At 41.6% G+C, this 23,087-nt stretch overlaps 1 protein-coding gene across 1 annotated transcript; it reads right to left on the bottom strand.

Annotated features, from left to right (window-relative positions):
• Nucleotides 1-219: 219 nt before the first annotated feature.
• On the bottom strand, nt 220-22,994 carry nampt1 (nicotinamide phosphoribosyltransferase 1). Its single transcript, XM_030439787.1, has 11 exons — nt 22,829-22,994; nt 16,262-16,418; nt 13,917-14,020; nt 12,842-12,970; nt 8,169-8,327; nt 7,527-7,663; nt 5,314-5,539; nt 5,088-5,207; nt 4,329-4,469; nt 3,958-4,092; nt 220-3,812 (listed from the first exon to the last, which is right to left on the bottom strand). Exons 1-11 carry the CDS (start codon nt 22,880-22,882, stop codon nt 3,714-3,716), a joined length of 1,461 nt encoding a protein of 486 aa, XP_030295647.1. The 5' UTR covers nt 22,883-22,994; the 3' UTR covers nt 220-3,713.
• Between the last annotated feature and the right edge of the window lie 93 nt (nt 22,995-23,087).

Raw genomic sequence — 23,087 nt, 5'->3', positions numbered from 1 at the left:
GAACAACATGTAACCGATAAACAAATTATACTAAAAACTATGTAATTCCAGTTTTTATTATATGTTTGTATTTGTAGGACCCTTCAATGTAACAACCTTTTTGTTTCAGTGTTCTGACCCTATTCTCCTCTAAATACAGCATGCTTATTTGGTTATGGTAAAAAATCTTAACGTGTAATGACATTTCTCCTCCTGGAAGCAGGTATAATAAATCAAGCATTTCAAACTGACAGGGTGGCATCTTTAATCAATGTATTGTTGACAATATAGCAAGTTATGTTAGTTAAAATATCAGTTGTGTTGGGAGAGAATTTGGGACAACCAACATATACATACAAGTAAAACAACAACAACAAAAAAGAAAGAAAAAGGTATTCACAAACACGTTTTCATCTGTTACACACGAGGCAATTGCGCAGGACCCCACACACACGCACGCGCACACACACGCATGCGCACACACACGCACACACACACACACACACACACACACACAGACAGAGAAGCTACAAGCTTGACAGTTGCAACAAACAGTCACACTGCCAATTCACTCAAGCTGTTTTGGATATTCTTCTGTTGGTACAAAAACAGTCGTTCTGACAAAAATAATAATATTATCTATTGTTTTTCATCTCCAGAACCTGCCCTCGCCGCTTTCAGTCAGGCTAGTTGTCGTATGTACAAGTGAGAAGGCAGTATGGCCGCATCGTTCGTAAATATTTACTGCAATATTTCTGGCATTATTTTTCTCCTTTGTCATACAAAATAATGTTTCTCTGAGGTAAGAACCGAGACATTATCAAAATAGTAAAATCAAAAGTTTTACTAAAATGCAGCCCATAATTGGAAAAAAAGATAAACTGTGTCGTTCTTCCAGAACAATCAGATTAACAGATGATTTGACAGATACACATAAAAGTGGTGACAGGTGCAAAAACAGAGGGAAAGTAAAGAAACCGGTGTAACATTGTTTACTAGCTTATCACTGTTTGAGCAGGTTGGTCGGACGTAGAAGTGGGAGACGGGAGTTGGTGACATCACAGGTTTCCTTCAAGGTCTTTGCTTAAATCATGGAGCTGGCAGGGTCGGCGCCCATGGGGAAAGTGAAACCAAATCTGCTCAGGGCGCAAAACCTTAGTAGGCTCCCAGGAGAGAATCTGTGAAGCTGTGTGCAGGCAAACAGACAAACAAACTTCACCTGGAGCTTTCTCAACACGACAGTTCAAAGCCATGCGAATGGCTCTGTGAGGCTGTGCTTTGTGCTAAATGCTAATGTCAGCATGCTATCATGTTCACATCGACAATGTGACGATGCTGATGTTTCGCAGGTAAAACATTTACCGTGTTAACACAAGTTTTAACGTTATGATGCGACTGTATAATGTTGAAGACATATTTACTCAAGTTAGCATGCTAACCAGCTAGCCCCCGCCTGTCGCAGTTTAAAGCTCCTGTGCCCTTGGTGTAAGTCAACACTCAACAAAGGTATTATATAAGGGTTTTACTTGACAACATTCAAAAATGACTCAATAGTAACAACAGAATGTGGAAAAAATAACAGGTTTGACATTATGAAGTCTATGTATTGTATTGCAGAGATATCTACTGAACTTAGCATGCTAACCAGCTAGCCCCAACCTGGTCCGAAACTCCTGTGCTCATAGTGTTAACACCAAGACTTCCTCGGTTTGCTTTAGCTCCCAGTGTTGACCGCTAGCTGCACGGCTAACTGAGCTAACTAGCTTTTTACAAATTGCATCTTTAAAAGAAAAAAAAAGAAGTAGTTCCTGTGTTGTCACCAGCTCTGTGCTCCTCTTAAATAGCATCGTAGTTCTGCGACAGAAAAGTCTCTTCACTCTGAAAGGGCCAACTCAGCAGTGTGACTGAACATGCCTGCAAACAGTGGTGACACTCCACCGAGATGCTCTGAATGGGAAGATGATTAACTCCAACAGGCATTATCAGCAAGATAATGTGCAATGGATCCAAACAGGACGACAGGCGCCATCACTGGACACATTTACAGTTTTTGGGGAAACAAGGCTGTTGAAGTTTCCCCGTTTTGCGCGAGTTAAGGCAGTGATACCAAGGGTGATGTTTTACTGCCAAAGCATGGCCAGTACGTTGCTGTTCCAACACCTATCTGTCACAACGCTGCGTCTCCTTTCAGAATAAAAGGCCGGCTAAAGTAAAAAGGAAGAGTGTCCTCTTTCCCCCCGATCAACAATTGCGTTTGCATAAAGGAATACTACACAATCCTTTAGAGGAAGAAAACGTCAGTGCACACACGCATGCACAACCACACACACACAGATCCAAGCACACGCACACACGCACGCACGCACACACACCGGAACCAACATTTAACACACATTTCTCCAGAAGCCAGATATGCAGTCTTCCATAAACACATAATTAGATCATCTTCATTCCAGTGAAGACAATTTCTGTGATGTACTTTTTTTTTTTCTTAGTTTTTTTTTTTTTTTTTACATCAACTTTTAGTCTTATACAGCAAAGACCAAGTTTTCAAGAGCATCCATCCGTCATGAAGACCCCGATCAGAAACTTTTCACTAAAATCCAATCCAATTAAGAAAAAACAAACATTGAAAACATCACTTTGAGAAGATGAGCAGAATTTGTCAGCAGAATCGGGGCCTTCATGACGTGAATGCTCCTAACATAATGGCAAGCAGATGATCATTAATATACCTTCAGAGATGCACCAATAACATTTTTATTTGGCGGAGTAAAGAGTACAAAATATCCAGGCAGTACTTGATAAATGTTGGCCTTTTAATTGTTTGGGCCACAACTACATTAAAAGCAAGAAAAGAAAATTGAATGACTTCATCACCCATAATTTCAGTCAAATCACTTAAATCTTCTTTGATTCCAAGTAGTCGCAACATAACAGTTAACCAATGTTATTGGTGCACCATATACCATAATCATCGTTTTCTTCCTTCACATAAAAGACAAAGCTAAGTAGATTCAGACATATATTTTTTTTTTCTCTTTTTTTGATGAACAGTTTCTGTACACAATACATGGGGCAAGGTCATTGGTGTGGGTGTGGCTTCGTAATTCTCTGTCATCACCTTTCTCACTTTGACTCACTGTGGCGTTCACTCTGCGCGCAGCCGCCGGGAACTCTTCGAAAAAACCTACAATTATCTGATTTGCGTCTGTGTCGCCAGAAAAGCCCGACGACGCATTGGCCTATCAGCAGCCAATCACATTCTTACATTGCAACGCGTCTGGCCTATCAGTGCAACACCCTGAGGGTCAATTTGGAGCAGCGTAACGTGGAAGTGAACGCACGGTTTCTCTCTTCATGGTTGACTTGCTTACTGTACCTCTCATTCATTTTTCCCACTTTCTTCACATCCGTCGCCGTTCATCGGTGTGTGGTAATTTCCTACAACGGCGTTTTTAAATTTAGGTTGACTTTCTGTGAATTTTAAGGGACTTCTCAAGCTTTTAGGAATGGTGGTGGTGGGTTCAGGCTTTGGGAGTTGGATCTATGAGCAGTGCACGCAACCTCTAATTACTGAGGTGACGTCAGAGGCCAGAAGGTGATGGGTTAAAATAGGGGAAGGGGTTGTTTTCGGGGTTAAGGAGGAAGGTGTGTGTGTGTGTGTATGTATGTGTGTGTGTATGTGTGTGGGTAGGGGGGGTTCAGTAGTGCTGCTTTCAGTGCAGCAGCTCTTAAAGCTCACTCTCTTTGAGCTTAGCATTGTCTCTGACTTCATCAAATGTGTACGTCTTCACAATCTTCCCGTTCTGAAAGACTGTGTGCAGCAGGTCCTGGAGATCAAAAGCAAGACAAAGGTACGGTATGAGAAGAAAGAAAGGAAAAGAGAGGAGAGGCAGGTTAGAGTTGGTGAAATTCCTTTCTTTACATTTATTTGTACAAAAGTGTCTGTGTGCTTTTGTGGGGCGTCGAACTCACCACGCCATACTCCTCCAGGTCGCCCTTGCCCTCCTCCAGGGTGACAAAGTCTCCGCTCTGTGTCCGGTGCAGAGACAGCCGGCCTTTCTTTGACCTCTTGTTGGGGTCTGCCACTGGGTCCTTGAACACATTCACCTTTTGCCACCACACAGAAATAAAAAATGTCACATTTAACCATAAAGAAGTCACGATCTATCACATGAAGCACTGTGCTGACAAAAAAAAGAAAAACGTGAAATGCTCAATAGCCGTGTAACCGCTACATTACCCATGATGTAGTAACCTCTCTGACTTATCTCGTAGAACTACCGCACTGTCATAAAATGGTCACTAAAACACAAACAATAACGTTCAAATGTGCAGAGACTCACCCCCAGTCCATTAGTGACCACGTAGCTGCATTTGAAGGAGCAGTTGAGCAGATCTCTGGTCAGTTTCTGCAGCAGAGCCCCTCCGGAGCCGAAGGCAATGTTCTCAATGGACCACCGGTGTTCCTTCATACCCTCCACAATCTGTGGAAAAATACTCAGTCAAAAATCACACAGTTTTCAAACATTGTGTAAAAAAAATTGTGAATTTGATTATTTAATTCTTTTCCCATATTCCCAGTTTCCATATTATGCCCATTTTCCAGTTCATACTTTTGTCTCTTTAAGGAGAAAAGCCTGGTCTGTTCTGATTGGTCAGCTCTCACAGGCCTGAGTAGGCAAAGGTCACCATGTTTCTGTTTCTGTATCCATTCTACTGGCGTTTTTGCAAAAATGGGGTGTAGCTGATGCCGCTTGTATATAGTTGTGACATCACAACCTTATGGAAGTCCTGATGACTCGTTCAAGTTGTGACGGCACAGGTTTTGAATACGGGCTTTGTGCATTTCTCTGTGGATTGAGCGTTTTGACACTTTCACAGTATTTATTTAGCATTAATAGCATCTTTTTTAAAAAGACAGGAAGTCTCACTGTCTAGAATATGGGACTTTAAAATTAGTTGTTCCATTATGTTTTTATTAACTCCTAGAAGAAAAATGATGCTGCACATATACAGGGCTCTCACAGCAAAGATACCACCCACTCTTAGAATAGCCTTGTGTCTCCTAGAACAGTGCATCAATAAATAGCATGAGTCCGTACCTCTTGCAGCGTGTTGATATCAACTCCATCTCCTTGTATGACTCTGATGTAAGGGGGGAGAACCTTAAAACCTTTAGAATTCTCCACTGGGCTAAACTTCTTACCCAGGATCTCCAAAACCTGACAGAGGTAAGAAAAGAGAGTTGGGACATGAAGGGGAAAGTTAGAGTACTGACTTATTTTAAATTCCTAATTGAAAGACAAGTTGTCCTTCGTGACGACGCACCTTCAAAACCGTATCAAGAGGGTTTCCCGAGTCTGGTCGGACAACCAGCGGGGCATCCGCACTGCGCTTCTCTATCAGCCCCCGCAGGTCTTCTCCCCAGATCTTCTCACAGGCATTGTAGATGTCGTAGCTGTCGCTGACTATGGACACGGGAACGTTGGGGAACTGCTTGATGATGTGCTCGAAGGCATCTTTTTCATGGTCCTTCCCCCACGCTGTGATGGTACTGCAGAGAGAACAACGGAGAATTTAATATTTCATATTCCACATTAATTCATGTTCCCATATGGTTGATCGGAACTATGACACATTGTAGTTAAGTGCTGTTGGATTGAGCGTTGTGGCTTTACTTGAATTATAAATAAATGGAGGGACCATCAAATTAAGATATGGAGATGGAAGCAGAGACCCTGTTTACACCTGGTATTAACATCCTTCCTGCGTGGTCCGATCACAAGTGGACAGCTGTAAGTGCATGTTAAGATTTGTAATGCAATGTTATATGACAACTTCTTGATTACTTAGGCCTTCTTGTAAGTTCAACAAATGTTATTCCACCAAAGGCTAATTTTAATACCAGGTAAACACCCTTGGAGGTTCAACCACAAAGAACTAGATAGGTGGGTGAAAAGAAGTATAACAAACAAAGGTGTAAGAAATTCAGATTAGTTTCTGTTTGGGAATGAAAGAGAAATTCAACAAGAGGAAAAGCACATTAAATGTAAACAGTCACAAGACATTCATCATATAATAGTGCCCCTACTCGTCCAGAAGAGGGCAGCACACTCCAGGTTTAAGTCTCGGATGAAAGCTAACCTGGGCTTAATTGTATTCAGGATAAAACAGGTACAGTGGCTCCACCTTGGATATACATTTTTGATACTACTAAAGGCAGGATATTTTTTTTAAACTACTAATCTCTGCTGCTCTAGTATGTCTGAATAGTATTTTACCTGAACAGCATAGTATTAAATAAAAAGTAATTAGGTGAGCTTCTAAAAAGTGCAGATATGACCGGAGCTAGTCCATTATACTGTTTTTTTTATATATTAATGTTAAGTATCTGCAATTTAATTAGAATTTTTCTTCACAGGCCATTTGTGTGTCATTGAACGTGTACGGTAAACAGTATGTTTATGTGTGAGCTCTGAAGGTGACACACCTCTGCCCCCCATCCTTCTACATTCAAAACCAAAGTGGAATTTCACTGTGACTCCTCCCTCTGAGGTAAGAAACCAAACAGGAAGGGGGGGCCATTATATAACGGTTGCCATGACAACCACTGCCACCATCCCACAATGCACTGGTGCGGGGAAGAAGGGTGCGCTGGAGCAGCAGTAACTGCCCTGGTAGTGAGGAAGAAGCTACTGTATGTGCATGAGAGCAAAACAGAAAGAGGGAATGTGTGTATGTGTGCACGGGATAGATGGATCAGCGCCATGAAACAACACGGGAGACGTATGAGGCACATGTGCGTCAGGGCAGCAGCCAATCAAAACCTTCACCTTTGAGCCAATCGCAGTCCCATTCACAAAGTGAGACAGATGAACCAGATAATTTGAGCGAGGGTGACCAAGCTCTCATTAGGGAGGCATATGAACACCAAACCGCAGCCAAACGATGAGTATATTCTCACTCCGAATGATAAATCTTCAGCTGGCAGAGAACCAACTCTTATTTGAAACAGCTTTTTCTGTTTTGAAAATCAATTAGGCTCGTGGGCGAAAAAGTTTGCATCCAGACATGGCTCTCAGCCAAAAGGTGGACGATCTCACCACAGGCGGCACCGAAGATGAATAGCGACGTGCCTCATGTGCCCCTTTGCTTTCTGGGAATATGTGAATACGTGGCTTATGCTGATAATTAACATTGTGCACAGGAATTCTGCAGCCTCCAGGGCCGAAGTGTTACGCTTCAAAAGTCCCTGCGAAGCTCGCACATCCCTTGTAAGGAGTGGTGTACACGTTGGCAGACACACATCATAACGTGGAGGTCTTATATTACTGGGGGTAATTATTAGAGTGGGTGATGAGCTGCTGCCCCACATCACAATGGAAACGGTGCCACTCCGGAAAAAGGCAGGAAACACTGTACAGCAACAGAGATATCCTGTCTCTAAGCAAGGACAAATCCTTAATAAGCAACGTTAAATAAATAAAACGCTGCGAAATGTGTGTGTGTGTGTGTGTGTGTGTGTGTGTGTGTGTGTGTACCTGTGCTCTGCAGCAGGCACTGAGAAGCCTGGCACTGGGTCCTTGGTACCGTAGTACTTCTTGATGACTCCGATGCCGGCGACCGTGTCTGTGCCCTTGAAGTTGACCAGATGGGCGGAGGCCCCAATGCCCGCAGTCTGCAAACAGGAGGGAGATGGGTTGTAAGAGCCAAAGACACCCTGTTTTTAAAGTAAATCCTTAGTTTTTTTTTTATAATTCACCTATTCATCGTCTATTTCTCAATTTTTTTCCTATTTGCACTTGATATTTAAGCCTGACTATTGCTTGTTTTACACTTTAAACTCAAATCTATCCAAACTTAGAGACTCATTGCTGGCTCTTTTCAGAGCTTTCATTCATAACACATCCTGGGATATAGTTGAAAGCTCCAGGGAAAAATAGTAAATGGACCTTGAGCTGAGATTATTTTATCAAAATACTATTTCAAGTGCTATGGATTAAAAGTTAAGTTATCTAAGTGACAATGAGCAAACTGTATCTGCTGAAGAAAACTTGTTGAAAACTCAGGAAAAAGCTAGTAAGTAGACCATGAACTATACTTTTGTCAGTTTGCCTAAAAAGACATTGAGGTTTCCATCGCTGTATGTATTATCTAATATACTGTAATATAGTAAAAAGTACCTCTTGTGAGGAGACGCCTCTGTAGCCAAAGTCATGCAGTTTATACTCCAGTCCCTCCAAGTTCCCAGCAGTCTCCAGCAGGTACTTGGCGAGGATCTTCTTCTGCTCCCTGGAGTTGGTCGCCACAGTGACGGGATACCAGATCTGAACCAGAATGGTCTGATGGAGGGAGGAAGGACAGTTCAGGTCAGTCCGGTTCACTCTATGTTTTTTTTGAACCAGGGTCCGCTGCGTACGTGGCATGCGCTCTAACCACTCGACTACCTGCGCGCCCTCACTATCTCTTTATCACCATTACAGGTTGTCAGAACATGTTTTCTTTTTATTTCATTTGTAGAGGGACCATGAACAATATTAAACATAAATGTTGCCATTTAAAGCACTGTATCAGAGTTAGCCTAGAGATAATTTACATCTGCAGTCCCATTTCACTGCAAAGGTTCACTTCTTCTAATTTCCCACGTGCTACTTTAATCTAAGATTAAAAGGTACCTCTCGGCTCTTCACTAAAAAGACCAAAACAAGACATTGTTTTCAAAGCAAAGTTACAGCAGTTTTTCTTCCAGCACCAAACAGACCAGCGTATATCCTGTCCAACTACCCCATTTTCCCCGTACTCAACTGGATGTAAAATCTCTAAAACCCCAAAACAACATGCTCAGGGGGATCAAAGAGGGCTGCTTATTCACACAAGACAAACTCTGGGAAAAATACATTCCTTAATGCCTCATGTCAACTCTGGACCAGAGTCACACATTTCAATATGAAAACAAATGGCTTATCTATCCTCTCCATCACCTGGGAACTTTTATGAACACACACGTTCTATTGTCATTAAAGTACAGTGTGTTTGTGTGTGTGTGTGTGTGTGAATGCCTGCCTGTCTATGCTTCTGTACAGAAAACAATATCTTGGCAAACACACACTGTGCTTCAATATTTAAGTTCTGCCAGTAAAAATAATCAGGTCGAAGTAGTGTCAAAACCATGTCATAATAGTGTCAAAGTTATGTCGTAATTGTGTCCAAATAATACACTACTCGTCCACTACTGCCAAAGTAGTGGACGAGTCATGTCAAGTCATTTCTAAGCAGTGACAGTTATATCAAAGAAGTGTCAAAATCATGTCAAAGTGGCAGCGAAAATTAAATCAAGTAAAAGTTCATCATGTCTGTTCCCAGATATAATCAGGGTAGATTACACACACACACACACACACACACACACACACACACACACGTTACATCACAACCATATGATTCACTTGCACTCTAATATGTTGACCGCTGGGTCATACCGGCACATGAAGCCGACATTATTTATGTAAATGCACGCTGTGTTTGCAACACTTCACAACTTATATGAAGCTGCGTGTGTATATAATAGGAATGACAGCTAAGTACATCTAAGTCAAACCTCATTAGCTGCGAATAAAGAGGGTGAGCGTGACAAGAATTCAAAACACCAGCTATCTTCCCTCCCTCACAGTGGTTTGAGCCTGTCCGGAAACAAATCTCATCTCCGTGAATTTCCAGTCCGGACCTAACTTTGTCTGCTAATACTACGCAGTGTGTCTTCTCACCCTATCATCCTCTGAACAGAGTCACATGCCTCCTCAGCCTAATCATAATCTAAAGCATAATATGGTCTCATGTGACTGCCAGAGCAAGGCCGCCCCCCCCTCCACACACACACACACACAGGTCACATGACCTCTGGCTCATCTGCACGTTGACCTTTTCATTAAGGGAACCTGTAACATTTAACAAGAAATGTAACACTGTCATATAATTTAAAATTAGATAAACATGTGTACCGACTGTAATATGTTCTCTTTCCTGTTCATGACCGAAAATTGTACAAAATCCAATTGCGCTGGCTCGAATATCATCTCATACTTAAGATGACTGACATTTATATGAAGTTAAATACAGCTTGTAATCGTCATGTGACAGTTCGTCTGGGATAACGTCTCTGATGGGGCAGCAGTATGTTAAGAACAACACGCTGCAGGAATGCTCGCGCACACACGGGCCAACATAACTTTCTGCCAGAACAAAATGGAGGGAGATAAGAAACGAGAAAGGCTGGTGAGAAGGAGGAAGTCGGGAAAGAGAAAGTAAAAAAGAGGCAGGATAGACAAAAAGAAAGCAGGGTTACGGAGAGAAAGGCAGAAGAGAAGAAAATGACAGACAGTAAAAGAAGAAAGGACATCAAAAGAGCGAATGGGAGACAGAGAACAAGCCAAGGACACCGGGGTGAACGCTGGAGCTAATTTTACATCAGCCGTGAAGAATGACTGCGTGTGTGTTTATGCATGTATTTATATCAGCTGTGTGTAGACACACACACGTGTGTGTATCTGTGTGTAGTGATTCCAGATTTATCAGGACAGTGTGTGCGTGTGGTGACGTTGCTCTTGGGTATAGGTGACCTACGTCCAAGCTTTCTTTAGATGGTGGATTCATTATCATATTTAGGAAACATTTGACTTCCAAAACCAGCTGAGATACCTCAGTAAAAAAACAAACGTGTAACCAATCAAAGACACATTTGTAGTTAAAAAAGTGCTTCATGAATGACCCTTTGTACAAACATGTCCAAACTGTTATTTTGCCATGAACGGGTGAAAACAAGGACAGCATGTTATTTGTGTTCAATCATACTTAAAGAGAGCTGATGTGTAATTCATCTGTGGAGGAGTTTAAACACAAATGTGAATGAGGCCGACATGGAGAGAGAGAGAGAGAGACAGGCAGAGAGGAGCAAGAGTCAAAGAGCGGTTAGAGAGAGGGAGATTACAATGGCGATATCTTTCATGGTGAATGAATTAAGTTCTGCAGAGTCATTGCTCACTCAGCATTAAGTTCATAAGGTCTTGCTCTTTTCAGGGCGGATACACGGCGTGCTTCAGCTCACCATTATCAACTCAGAGCACTGAGAGACTTCATTCAAATCATATTTTTTTTTTTTACTTACTAGTTTTTGACATTAAAAAAAAAAATGCTAACATGTCCGGCAGTGTAAAATTAAGTCACAAAATCATGTTGGATCCAAGATATAATCAGGTTACAATGTATGATAAATGCTGTTAGCGAGGCAGAGAGGAGCCAGAATCAAAGAGCGGTTAGAAAGAGGGAGATAAGAGTGAAGATATCACTCATGGTGAATGCATTTAGTTCTGCCGAGTCACTGCGGACAGTCTGTTCATGCAGCATTAAGTTCATGAGACACAAACAGTGATACCACCTGACTTCTCTGCTATTCAGTTCTTGTGTTGGATCAGAAGGTTACCACTCTTAGGTCTGTACGGCAGCACTGGGATGTAACTACATACATTTACTTATGTACCATTTTTCAAGTACGTTACTATTTCCACTTTACGCTACATTAAACTTTTACTTCACTACATCTATTTGACATCTTTTTGGATAATAGTCGCTTATTTCACTACCACTCTACAGCAAATGTCAAAAGCATAAAAACGGGTGCAAAGGACATTTTACTGGCACCAGTTGCTAGGCAGAGATGAAGTTACTGCGCCCAGGCCAAGAAAAAGTTTGGCAAATAAACCTTCTCGAAATGGGCATGCTTACAATTTGGTTCTTGTATGGAATAAACAAGGCAGATTCTGCCATCAGTGGACAGAACCAGACTAGCTGTTTCTGGTCTTTAAGCTAAGCTTTATTCGCAGACAGACACAAAAGATGTATCAGTCGTCTCATTTAACTCTTGACAAGATAGAAATTTAGCATATTTCCCAAAATGTCCAACTATTTCATTAACTATTCCATCAAAATTCATCCAGATTTCATCCAACAAACATGATTAACAGTTCTTATTTGTGTTACAACAGGAGTCTAACACCAGTCATGTTATTTAATACAACAAAGCACCTACTTTACTTACAGAGCTTGAGCCCTGTACTCCCTGACACCGGCTTAAAGTCTATTAAAACGCAAAGCGAATAAAGCTGACAAACATTTCTATAAAAACCACCAAACCAAGATTTCTCTACCACCTGACTCTCTGCTCTTGCACCTCAAAGCCAACCTGTGAATGACTTTGCTGCAGTTACATCACATCACTGAGCAGCAATTAAGCAATAAGCCACGACACGACTGTAATTCAGTGAGATTTAAGGAGAGATAAGAAGAGCTGCTGGGGCTGCTGCCAAGCTAAATAGTTTATGGCTTTTATAAAACTGTTTCCTCTCCACTGTAATTAAAAGGGCATAAAAGTTTCTAATATATTTGGTCTTTAATCAATAATCAGATCAAGCAAACCATTAAATCTTAGAGATATGCCTAGTGATGCCGCTTTTGTAGCAATACGAGTAGCACATTAACATTTACACTGTTATGAAAGGGTGCAAGGGTGAGGTCTTTAAAATGGCTTTTAACTTGCTAATATAGAGCTAAAGACTCACACAACCTTCAAGGGCTATTCCAGTGATTTAGTGTCGCACTAAAGAAAGACATGCTGATTTTCAGCCCCATAGGGTGAATCCTACATGTTGCCACAGCGCTACCAACTGCTTCGACCCTTCCCGCCTGACACGCTCTGATAGAACAATACACTTGTGTCATGTCAGGACATACAGGACAGACAAAACTAGCAGGAAATGACCCCGCTGTCAACTCCGGGCCCAGAAGTGAAAGAAAACAAACTTACCTCCACCCAGTTGGTGAGCCAATAGCATTCAGGGTCTGTGCTCTCCACTGTGAACAAAACATTGCCCCGAGGAATGACACTCCCCTCTGGCACTGCCTTGATTTCAATAGGCAGGTGTCCATTATATTTCTGCAAAAACACACAGACACGCACAAATACGGCCATTCAGAATCTGATTCACATTGTGGCAGATACTTCTTGTGGCTTTTTTTTGAGATGACCAGAAAAGGGAGATGAAAAGCGGCGACACACATTTGGAGGCAATAAAGTTTCTGGTGCTTGGATGAAATACGTTGAATCTTTAAGTGGTACTGTACTACATTCCAGTACCAAAGGTGGCTCATAGATAATCAACATGTAATACACAATGATTTACCTTCCTTTGGCTAATTGAGCAATGTGGTAAAACATGATGAAGAAAACACAAATTTTTTTTTTTAATAATCAACACTCCTCACTTGAGAAAACACTTTGTGAGTACAGAGTGCCGTGCTCTCTCCAAGGTGCTGAAACAGTGTCTCTCGATAAGCAGAAACACTGCATGCACATTTCTTTGATATTTAAACTGACAGTGATTTGTTTCGAGTTAGGGAGTCTGACATGTACCTCATTTAGTTAGTAGTTTTTTGGTTATTTAAGTGAGTAGGCTGTCAATTCTCATCAAGAAAACAGCTATTAACCACCAAGTCTAAAAATCTAAAAAATACACACACCTGAGTTTTGTTTTATTTTATTTGTTTATGCTCCAAAGTTACAAAAAACGCGGAATTAATCTTCAAACAAGTCTAATCAGATGGTAAGCTTGCTTTTTCTAATTTTGTGTGTTTATTAGAAGACAATTTAAGTTTGTGTGTACATGTCTCTGATAATAGAGACAACACCTTGACAATGTTTCATGTGCAAACATTAAAGTCTACTGGCAGCTGTGTATATGTACACCTTCATATCTAGTTCACCTTCCACTTTTTATTCCTGGAAAAAAAGCCTCTGTAGCCCTCATGGAATCTACTCACAAATAAATACAAAAGTAGTTTTGTAGTTTTTAGTTTTCTGGCCACTTTCAGCAGTCTCTTACCTCCAAAATGTAGTTCCACCCCTTCTCGTTGAAAACATCATCCTGGAAATGCTCTCTGTATACCTCCTTCGCTTCCTGGATCTTCTCTGGAGTCACTACCTTTCCTGGAGAGGAAGGGAAAGGGAGAAAAAAGCAGAGGAGGTTGGTGGAAGTTGGCGAAACACACTGACGAAGAGAAGGCACTGGAATGCTACTTTACTGTCCAATGTTGTAATCACATTAGAAGCATTCCACGTATGCTGACAAGGCGGTTTTGTACACACACACACACACACACCAATTACTTCCTCGTCCCCAAGCCACCATAGGAACACGGACAGGGATGTTCAAGTGTATATGTCAATATTTGAAGACTTAAAAAGAAAAATCTTGAAAAGTGAAATGAAAAGTTTGAAACTTTGGGAAATATGTTTTTGTTTGTTTGTTTTTCTTCCACGAACTTCGCAGTGAAGAATCACACAACCCCCGTTTAAACCCACAAATTCGAAGTAGTTTTTGTTTCTTTAGCGTGATGGTGTGATCACTGACAAATGCTAAGCTAATACTAAAGTTTTAAAGTTTGACAGTTTAAACTATCCCTTTGACTTGACGAGTTTTCTTTAGAACTCAAGCTGGTTTGATATTAAGCCAAACACCAGACTGGTAATAACAAATTTCATCGCTAGGTGTTCCCACATGGAACATAATGCGAGCCTATAAATGAGACTGTAGTGGCCAAAATGCCAACAAAGCTTTTATTTCCTACATCAACCATTCAACGTAACTCTTCTCCTTCTAAATATGAACATTGGAAAATAAACAAAGTGCTTCAGCCTGGTGAAAATATCAAAATGTTATCTACTAATAGGTCTCAGTACACGTTGTCCAATTGCCCGATGAGATTAGAGCTGCGACATGCCCAGGCACAAACACAGTTTCTGAGACCAGCAAAGTTATTTTATGGTTTTGTTCTCTTCCCACCATAAAGAGGTAACAGAAATACAAATCATATCCAAATGTAATGAAGGAAGATTTCACATTTGCTGCCTTGTTTACAAAAAGTAATTTATATTGCTCACTAACAGGCTTTAGTAGGTTAAATCTCCTGATGTCATGTTACCAAGGTTCCTTTAAACACAGTGCGTTGGATACACAGAGGTTTGTCTTTCACTTTCACCATGACTATTAGTGCCGACCACTCCCTTGACCAAGTACACTTAAGAGATGACTAAAGCTTTTCTGTGACTCAGCCTAAAGGAATCGGCATGCAAATTTTAGTTTTCGTGAGTTGGAGGATCAAGGACGCATCTCTAATAGCTGGCCTAATCACTGAGCTCTGAGGGGGACGCTCAGTGCAGACAGCTGGCCTTTCTCTTGCAGATGGTGAAAGAGCAGCTGTGCTTTTGTCTTCCCCTCTCTCTGTTCTCCCTGGTTTTCTCCGTCTCCCCTGCACCTCTGCTACCGCACCATGAAATCCTCTTAAACGACAGGAGGGAGATGCATTCTTTCTCTCTCAAATCCCTCTCTTTCTTCTCCCTCTTGCTCTCTCTCATGCCCCTCAGGATCACACTAACTAACTTAAACATCCACCTTTACAAATTTGAGTTCATTAGGAGCACAGAACATATTGTGTGCATTATACTTTGCCTTCTTACTTTTTTCTTCCTAACCTGCTGGCCTTGTGTTCTGCTCTGTAGAGTCTAATCAACATAAAGCACAGTGTGACCTTGTTTCTTTTTGTTTTTTTTGTAAGAGAGTAAAGAGGACTGTTGCTGCAGGCCACAATAGCAAGCACCTGCCCTGCTGAAGTGTCCTTGAGCAATGCACTGAATCTTTAGTAGCTCCAGGCATGCTGCTCTGAAGCTGACCCTGCGCTAGTCTGACCTTGTCCTGGAGAGGGGGTGGAGTGGGGGAAGAAAAAGATAAAAAGCTCCCACAGGATCCAATAATGCATCACAATGGGCTTTTGGTATGTGCCCTGATTGCAAACTGGACAACAGTAGAATAGTTCGCTGTGCATGCGCTTAGTTTTACATTCATTCATCCATAAGTCAGACAGACTTAAATGTATCCGTGAATAAAGGCAAGAATACATCTATGCCTGGGTTTAGGAGTGTAAGCATTGGAACGATACCCTTATTTAATCCAAACTGACTGGAAAAGGCACTCGTATTTACACAAACATACTGGAGAATCATTAATAGAGGTGCTGGCTCTTATCAGGCCAAAGTCATCCAGTCTGGCAGCCACTGAGAAGCTCCCACTGGGTTAGAGGAGGGCACTTCAGTGTCGTGCTCTACAGCACTTTTTTTTCGGTTGCCTACAAAAACACGGGCAGCATTATTCAAATCAGAGTCAGGACTCACCTTTAAGGTATTTGTTGAGGATGTACTGCAGGCCGTAGAAGACGGTTTTGTCATATTTGACTTTTCGGCTCTTGGTGGAATCTGTCCTCTTCTCACGGCACTCGAAGTAGGAGTACACTTTACTCGTGTTCGGGGGGTACTGTTTGTAATGTGTTACCTGCAGACACAGATGACACAAATTAGAGTCATAAAACGGCATAATTGAGGGTAATATGCAGTCCATACACAAACGATGATGATGATGATTTATGGAACTACGCTTATAAGAGTCTCAGAGCGTGCGTTAAAGTGCTGGCAAGGAGCCAATGCTATTATGCACCTAAACACCAAAAACGCACACAACACACACACATCCCAGAATATGAGCACCACGAATGAGAGCATTCACAATCATCATTTGCTGTCACTGGACTGGTTTAAACTTCAGGGGTATTAAAGAAAATTAGGTCTTTATGCAAACCATGGTCAGGGGAATTGTAAGTGCATGTATCAGTGCAACAGTTACTTTCGGATAGACAAAAGTCAGAAAACATCTTTAGCTTTGTTGAAAACTTATTTATCTCTGCCCAGGACCGAGGGCATAATAAACACCTTGAGTCACTTTGTCTTCTCGACTGACCCCAAACCATTTATCGACGGGTAGAAAACTTAGGGAAACATCTAAATTTTTGGGATTAAAAATTGGATTTATCTTCTCTCCTGTTTATCAAAATGACTGCAGCAATGTTTATGCACTGTAATGTTGACTGCCACCTGCGGATGGAGGATAAATTAACTTTATTTCATGAGGAAACTTGTGGATTGTTTGTGATAATGCAAGTACACAACTCAACAAAATATATAACAAAGGTCTAGTTGTTTACTGACATTATAATGCAGAATTGCTACACATTATAACTTTAATGTGCTGTGTTGATTTGTTAGCATCTTTGATATCTCACCACCAGTTGTACTCACAGCAGTTTATTCAAGGTGTCATTTTCTTTAGACTGTGGCCCGTGAGGTAATTTGTCTCCAACCTAAAGTAATGTAAATGTAAAATTGAACATAAACTGTGTGATCTACGGGCTTTACAAGGAACAAGTACAAGGAACTTTCATCATTTGATTCTGCCTGCCCCTTTGGACAAAAGCAGTGTGAACACAACTGCCTTGTGTCTACAGATCTTGATCTTGCTAGCTTGTGCCTTTTTTTTTTTTTTTTTTTATGAAAGCAAGTGAAAAAAACAGCCAGAGTAGAGCTAATGTCTTCATCCTGAACAGGTTTCCCAAGAGATGTGGAAGAAGTATTCGGGCTGAACTGTAATGCAAGTTGAGTCATCCAAGCTTGTGAAATACTGGCACTGCCAAACAGGAGCAACCAGTGGTGTGACATGTGGTCGAAAAAGCTTCAAATTGCATAGTGTGAAATGCTCCCACTTTTTGGAGAAGCTGACGAAACCCCGCGTTCAAATGCTGAAACACATGTACAATTATGTGGCAAGCCTTGTTCTACAATTTCTTGATAACATGGAGAAATTGACTGCAGACACCCTACGCATTCTGTTTTTAGTTTTTTTTTTTTTTTAGGGATGCAAAAAGCAACAATAAAACACTTTGAAGCAGCAAATCAAATTATCATGCTCGGAAATGAGGGAGTCTGAGAATTCAGTAGCTCGCTGCCAACAGTAGCGGTTCAGCCAGTCATTCAGGGTCGCAACCCAGTTGTTTAAGGAGTGCCAGCATTGTGGCGGTTTATCTGTGAGCAAACATCCCGGTTCAACAAAACACCCATCCGTCAATCAAATAATACGGCATCGATGTATCACGATCTGGCCAAGGGCATGTCAAGCCTTTCCCCACGCACACACGTTTCTTATTGTTCTGATACTTTGAATACCATTATTCAGCAAATGCCATTTCAGTGTGGTGTGTGCTTAGTAATCTTTTTAACTACAGTCAACTGACTGATACCAGAAACACTCACTGTTGAAATCAAGACGGCGCACTCAACTGACACTAAGAGACATGCCCAGGCATGTTTCATACACACACCGTTTGCGAAGGATGCACCCACATACACAAAAGGGAAACCATCTGGCCATGTATTAAGGAGTGCACTGGGGCATGTGAGCGGCAATTTTCAGATAAATAAGGTCGTCAAGGTGATGATTACAACTACAGTTTGATCGTTGTGTTATCTGACTTCAATACCGATCTGCTCTCAGTGTCCAAACAAAATGCATTTTTAAATGGTTTATTATGGTTGCACATTTACAACCAGTGGAGTCCAGCCATAGCAAGGTGTTTATTAGAGTCAAGCCCATGCAATAAGCTATACTCACTAAATTTCATGCAAGTCTTTTATGTGAGGTGTGGATAACTTCTAGATAAAGAATTAAGCAATGAAGGGAGGAAAACTATGTGTAACATTGATCACAGACTCTTCTTCAATTGACTATAACCTTGAGAAACACATTCACTAAAAACATAAAGGTTACATTGAAACCACGGGCGCAATCACCCGTGAATACGGCCCGAGGGCTCGATCACGATCTAGAAAATCAGACGTGATGTGAGAAGTGGGACAACAGTTTGTGAGGAAGAGACGAGAGGAGATAAATGTCAATGAACTACTCAGTTTCTTTGACCCCTATCTCTGCCCTTCCTCTGGGCTTTCGAGGACTCAAAATAGAGCTGGGACACACAACATGACACTGGGCCTGACCACGTGTTTGTGTGTTTGTGTGTTTGTGCAGTGTGTACACATTCACTGGTGCGCTTGCCTATGTATACACACAAATGTTGTTTGAAATCACAAAACCAGGATCGGGATACTTTACAAGGAACAGGAAGCAGAGATTTTTATATTTCATCCAAGGATATTTTCAGTTCATTATCCAATAAAATAGTATGAACTGTAATAGCATGGAAACCTGATATAGCTTCATTAAAAGGGCATCTGGTAGGTCAATGTGTTAAATGTTAAATATAATGGGTAAAATAACTGTGTCTTCTGAAAGGAGCTGCTAGTAGTGACAAACCAACTGAGAATTACCACCTGACTTTAAACTTCCCCTCGCTCTATGGTGCCTTTCAGCTCATTGTTTTGGTTTTACGACCCACAGCATAAAGTCACTGTTCTGGTTCATTTCAGCCTCTAAAGACCCTCTTAAAGGCTACGTGCGATGTGATCATAGAAATTAAATTGGCAACTAAAGAGCAAGATATTGTTCTAAGAAGGTGGATTTCAGAATTTCTGTTTACTGGATAACTTTAAAAAAACAAAACAAAACAAGTCCAGGTACAATCACTTTTTCTGGCACACAGTGTTCTAAACATGCACTTTTGTAAGGAGCAAAATATTTGGACACAAAAAATCCTAATCTGGTCACCAGAAAGGACTTTTCTCAGGAGCTGGGTCTCTTTCTGCACAGCACAACATCTGAAGCATGCCGCAGCTGTTCATGTGGCACAGTGCTTAATGGGACCGTCCCATTACCTAAATGTCACAGGTTCACTGCACTGCAGAAATGTTTTTCCCACAAAATCCTGAACTCATACCTACTTAATCACTGTAATTCTATTTGGATTTAAGGTTCATGGAGATTACATAATTGTGGTCATATGCCAACAAACTTGCGCTGTGGTTCTGCTTAAAAGTTATGCATGATCGATGATGTGCAGCACACACCTCCACCCTGTTGTATGTTCAAATCTGACGTGTGTGCGTCTGTTTCCACACAATACGAACGCTTTTCTTTGATGCTGATTGTCCAAACATACTTAACACAAAGGCATTCAGGTGCAGCTTGTTTTCATGTGCTGTAAACAGGGTGTGTGCCTCGGGTTGCTCTGCGACTCAGGCAAGTGCTTTGCTAGCAATACCCCTTCTCTCTTTACAAAGGTTATGACATGGTCATGCACAGACAACATCCCATCACTGACACAATGCACACCGAAACACACAGTAAACACAGGTGCAGTGAAATTGCAGTATACTTTAAAGGTCAGATACTTTGGCAACGGATTCTGAATGACTGACTGGTTGGTTGACTGTTTCGCTTCTTTTGTGTAACTCAACTGGCCGTTTAAGGGAAAATAATGGTAACATTAGGATGATATGGCAACACCTTGTCTACCAAAGACACAACATGAAATTTGATCAAAGTTGGCCTAAATGTTTTGTCGTTGCCCTCGGGGATATGAATGAGGCTACATGGCGTCTGTGCTGTAAGCAGTCATTAACTCAGTCTCAGCAGTCTCACCTCAGCATCCAAACACCCAGCGTGGTACACTGGACTGAACTTGCCGAACAAACGAGCGACAATAATATTGTATATCAAAATGTTTATAATATCATAACATTCTGGATATCACCCAAGCTTTGATTGTTTCTTGGAACGGGTTTGGCAGTAAGACAGTGACAGTGGCTATTAAACTTTAAAGTCCATCAGACACCATCACCAAGTGGTGTAGAAATGTTTGCACCATTTGTAGTGGTATGCAATTACCTTAATATTAAACTTTTAATTACTCAAACAGATGAATAAATTATAACAATAGTGGCGGATTGATTTAATAGTTGAAAACCAATCAATGAATCCTTAGAGTTCTAACTGGATACGTTTCTTTGAGATCTTTGCATGATTTTATTCTACAAATCAGTCAAAAGAAAAGTCTGCCTAAATGAATACAATTCAAATCATTGCAATGTAGGATGAAAGTCTGATCATCTAATTGATTCATTACAGTTCGATGTATGATGATCAGATCCTATATCACAGGATTATATAAAAAAATTACAACGTAGCTGCTTTTCAAAGTAAAAGCCCTTCAAGATAAGACGATTGTACCTGGCCATTATTTCAAATACAGGAACTGTTGAGAGCCAGTCTATGTAGATACTTGTTAAAGGCTCATTTACATCAGTATTTTGAATTATTTGTAGGTTTAGTGATTGCCTCCTTAGGCTAAAATGGTAGTACCTAATAATACAGAAGACCATAATTACAACCAAGGTTATGACTCCTGGGTAAGTAGCAGCAGCAGCAATTTCACTTATGTTATAAATCAGCACGAACACAAAGCTTCTAGTGTGCCTGACACGATTACATCATGAGCTCATCATCGTCCTCAAAATGAAATCAGAAGTACAGCAGTCGTTTCTAAGAAATGAAAACCAAAGCTCAATAAATCTATAAGTAGCTTATAAGACCACAATAAGGACTTTCCTGCATGAATCACTGTGCTACATTGATAAATAAAAAGTAAAACAATTATCTAAACCCTGTAAGAACTAAACTACAGCAATTTTACGTCCTTTACATGATTAAGCATCTGCCTTACACGCTGTTACACCCCGTGTGAAAGAACCGTGGACAGAAAGCTCACAGACTCTCACAGATCCTGGCCGAGAATCAAGAAGAGTGCATTAATAGACAAGGGTTCAATAAAAAAATATACTTGCGAGAGATACATCACCCCATATACCATCTGCAATCCAGTCCGGACTTTCAACGCAATAAAACACATGATTAACATTTGTGCACTGGGTTTGGCTTATCTGGGAAATGTGATGGCAACAAAGAGCAAACAATAATTCACCTCACTGACAGGATAAATATTTAAGCCTAAAATGCAATTAAAACGCAATGTCCTCTAGCATACATAATTTTGCTGTTATGTTACATCAGACTACAGTGTAAAAGGATGATGATCATTTGTGATTGTCAGTAATGTGATCTCTCGGGTTTTAATCTCACGCTCAGCACCATCACTAAGGATGTCACATGACTTGATGAACATGGACGCCGGCCTGGTAACCGTCCGGGCAACCACTTGCTACGTGCGATATTACATTCCTGCAAGTGCATTTTGCTCTCTAGCTACACTGGAAGGCGGTAGCTATGTTGTTACACTGATGCCCGAAATATCGTTTACAGACCCCGGGCGGCTGTATGGAAAACTTTGGACTCAGATAAACTAGCTGTGTCACACTGTAAACCCCCTCGCGCCTTTTCAACTTTCAGTTTTGATTTCACGAAAAGTGACGCATTGCCACTGATAGTAGCAGCAGCTAGCACCATGCCTGCTAACATTATACATGACCGGGCTCTTGAATGAGAATTTAGTCATATGCATTTCACCGGGCTGTCCACACAGCACTCTCTAAGCTAGTGGCTAATATTAGCTTCTTCTGGGTTTTTTTCTTCCTCATAATATCATTCCCCTCTATCTCCCTTCTGCGCTCCCCGTGAGCTAGCAAGATAGCTAATTCAGCTAGCAGGATACCTTTTGTGGGCTAGCCGGTGGAGCACTGGCTCCTCAAGAAGCAGCGGTTAAAGATACAACTTAGCTAGCTCAGACAGGGATGCTCGCTGAATTTGATACCCCCGCCTCTGCTGTACCAGCCCCTCTCCTCCTCTCGCTCGGCCCGCTCTGAACCGACGGGGACCGGTCACAGAGAGCAGTATGATGGCCTTGGGACTGATGATGAAACCACCTTGACTTTTATAAATTTTCATCCATCAGCCGCTCCCCTCCACCCAGTCTCCCCATCCGCCTCAAACGGCCACCGGCACGGTACCTTGTATGAATCGGTCGCGAGCATTATGTTGAAGTCGGCGTCTCTGTGCTCCATCTTTGCCCCCTTGGTTGTGAGTCAGTCGCAGCTGTCAGTGTGTTGTGTTGCGCGCCGTGCTGCCGGAGACTCCAGCCTGGTAGTGGAACTGGGAAGGGGGAAGGACGAGCGGTGAGAACCGGGCGGGGGAAGGGGCGGGCGGAATAACGTCATCAAAAGTCCGGCATCGCTCGGTTATGTTCGGTTTCCCTCGGCCGGCCAACCA

The sequence above is a fragment of the Sparus aurata genome, chromosome 14 (genome assembly GCF_900880675.1).
Source record: "Sparus aurata chromosome 14, fSpaAur1.1, whole genome shotgun sequence".
NCBI classification, from domain to species: domain Eukaryota; kingdom Metazoa; phylum Chordata; class Actinopteri; order Spariformes; family Sparidae; genus Sparus; species Sparus aurata.
Note: the sequence above shows the minus strand (reverse complement) of the source record. Positions and strands in the feature narration are given on the sequence as shown.

Coding starts and splice junctions, on each gene's coding strand:
- nampt1 (XM_030439787.1), bottom strand. CDS start 22,882: ATGGAGCACAGAGACGCCGACTTCAACATAATGCTCGCGACCGATTCA. Junction 5,540..7,526: donor GTGCCTGCTGCAGAGCACAG/GTACACACACAC, acceptor TTCTCTCTGCAG/TACCATCACAGCGTGGGGGA. Junction 4,470..5,087: donor ATATCAACACGCTGCAAGAG/GTACGGACTCAT, acceptor ATTTTTCCACAG/ATTGTGGAGGGTATGAAGGA.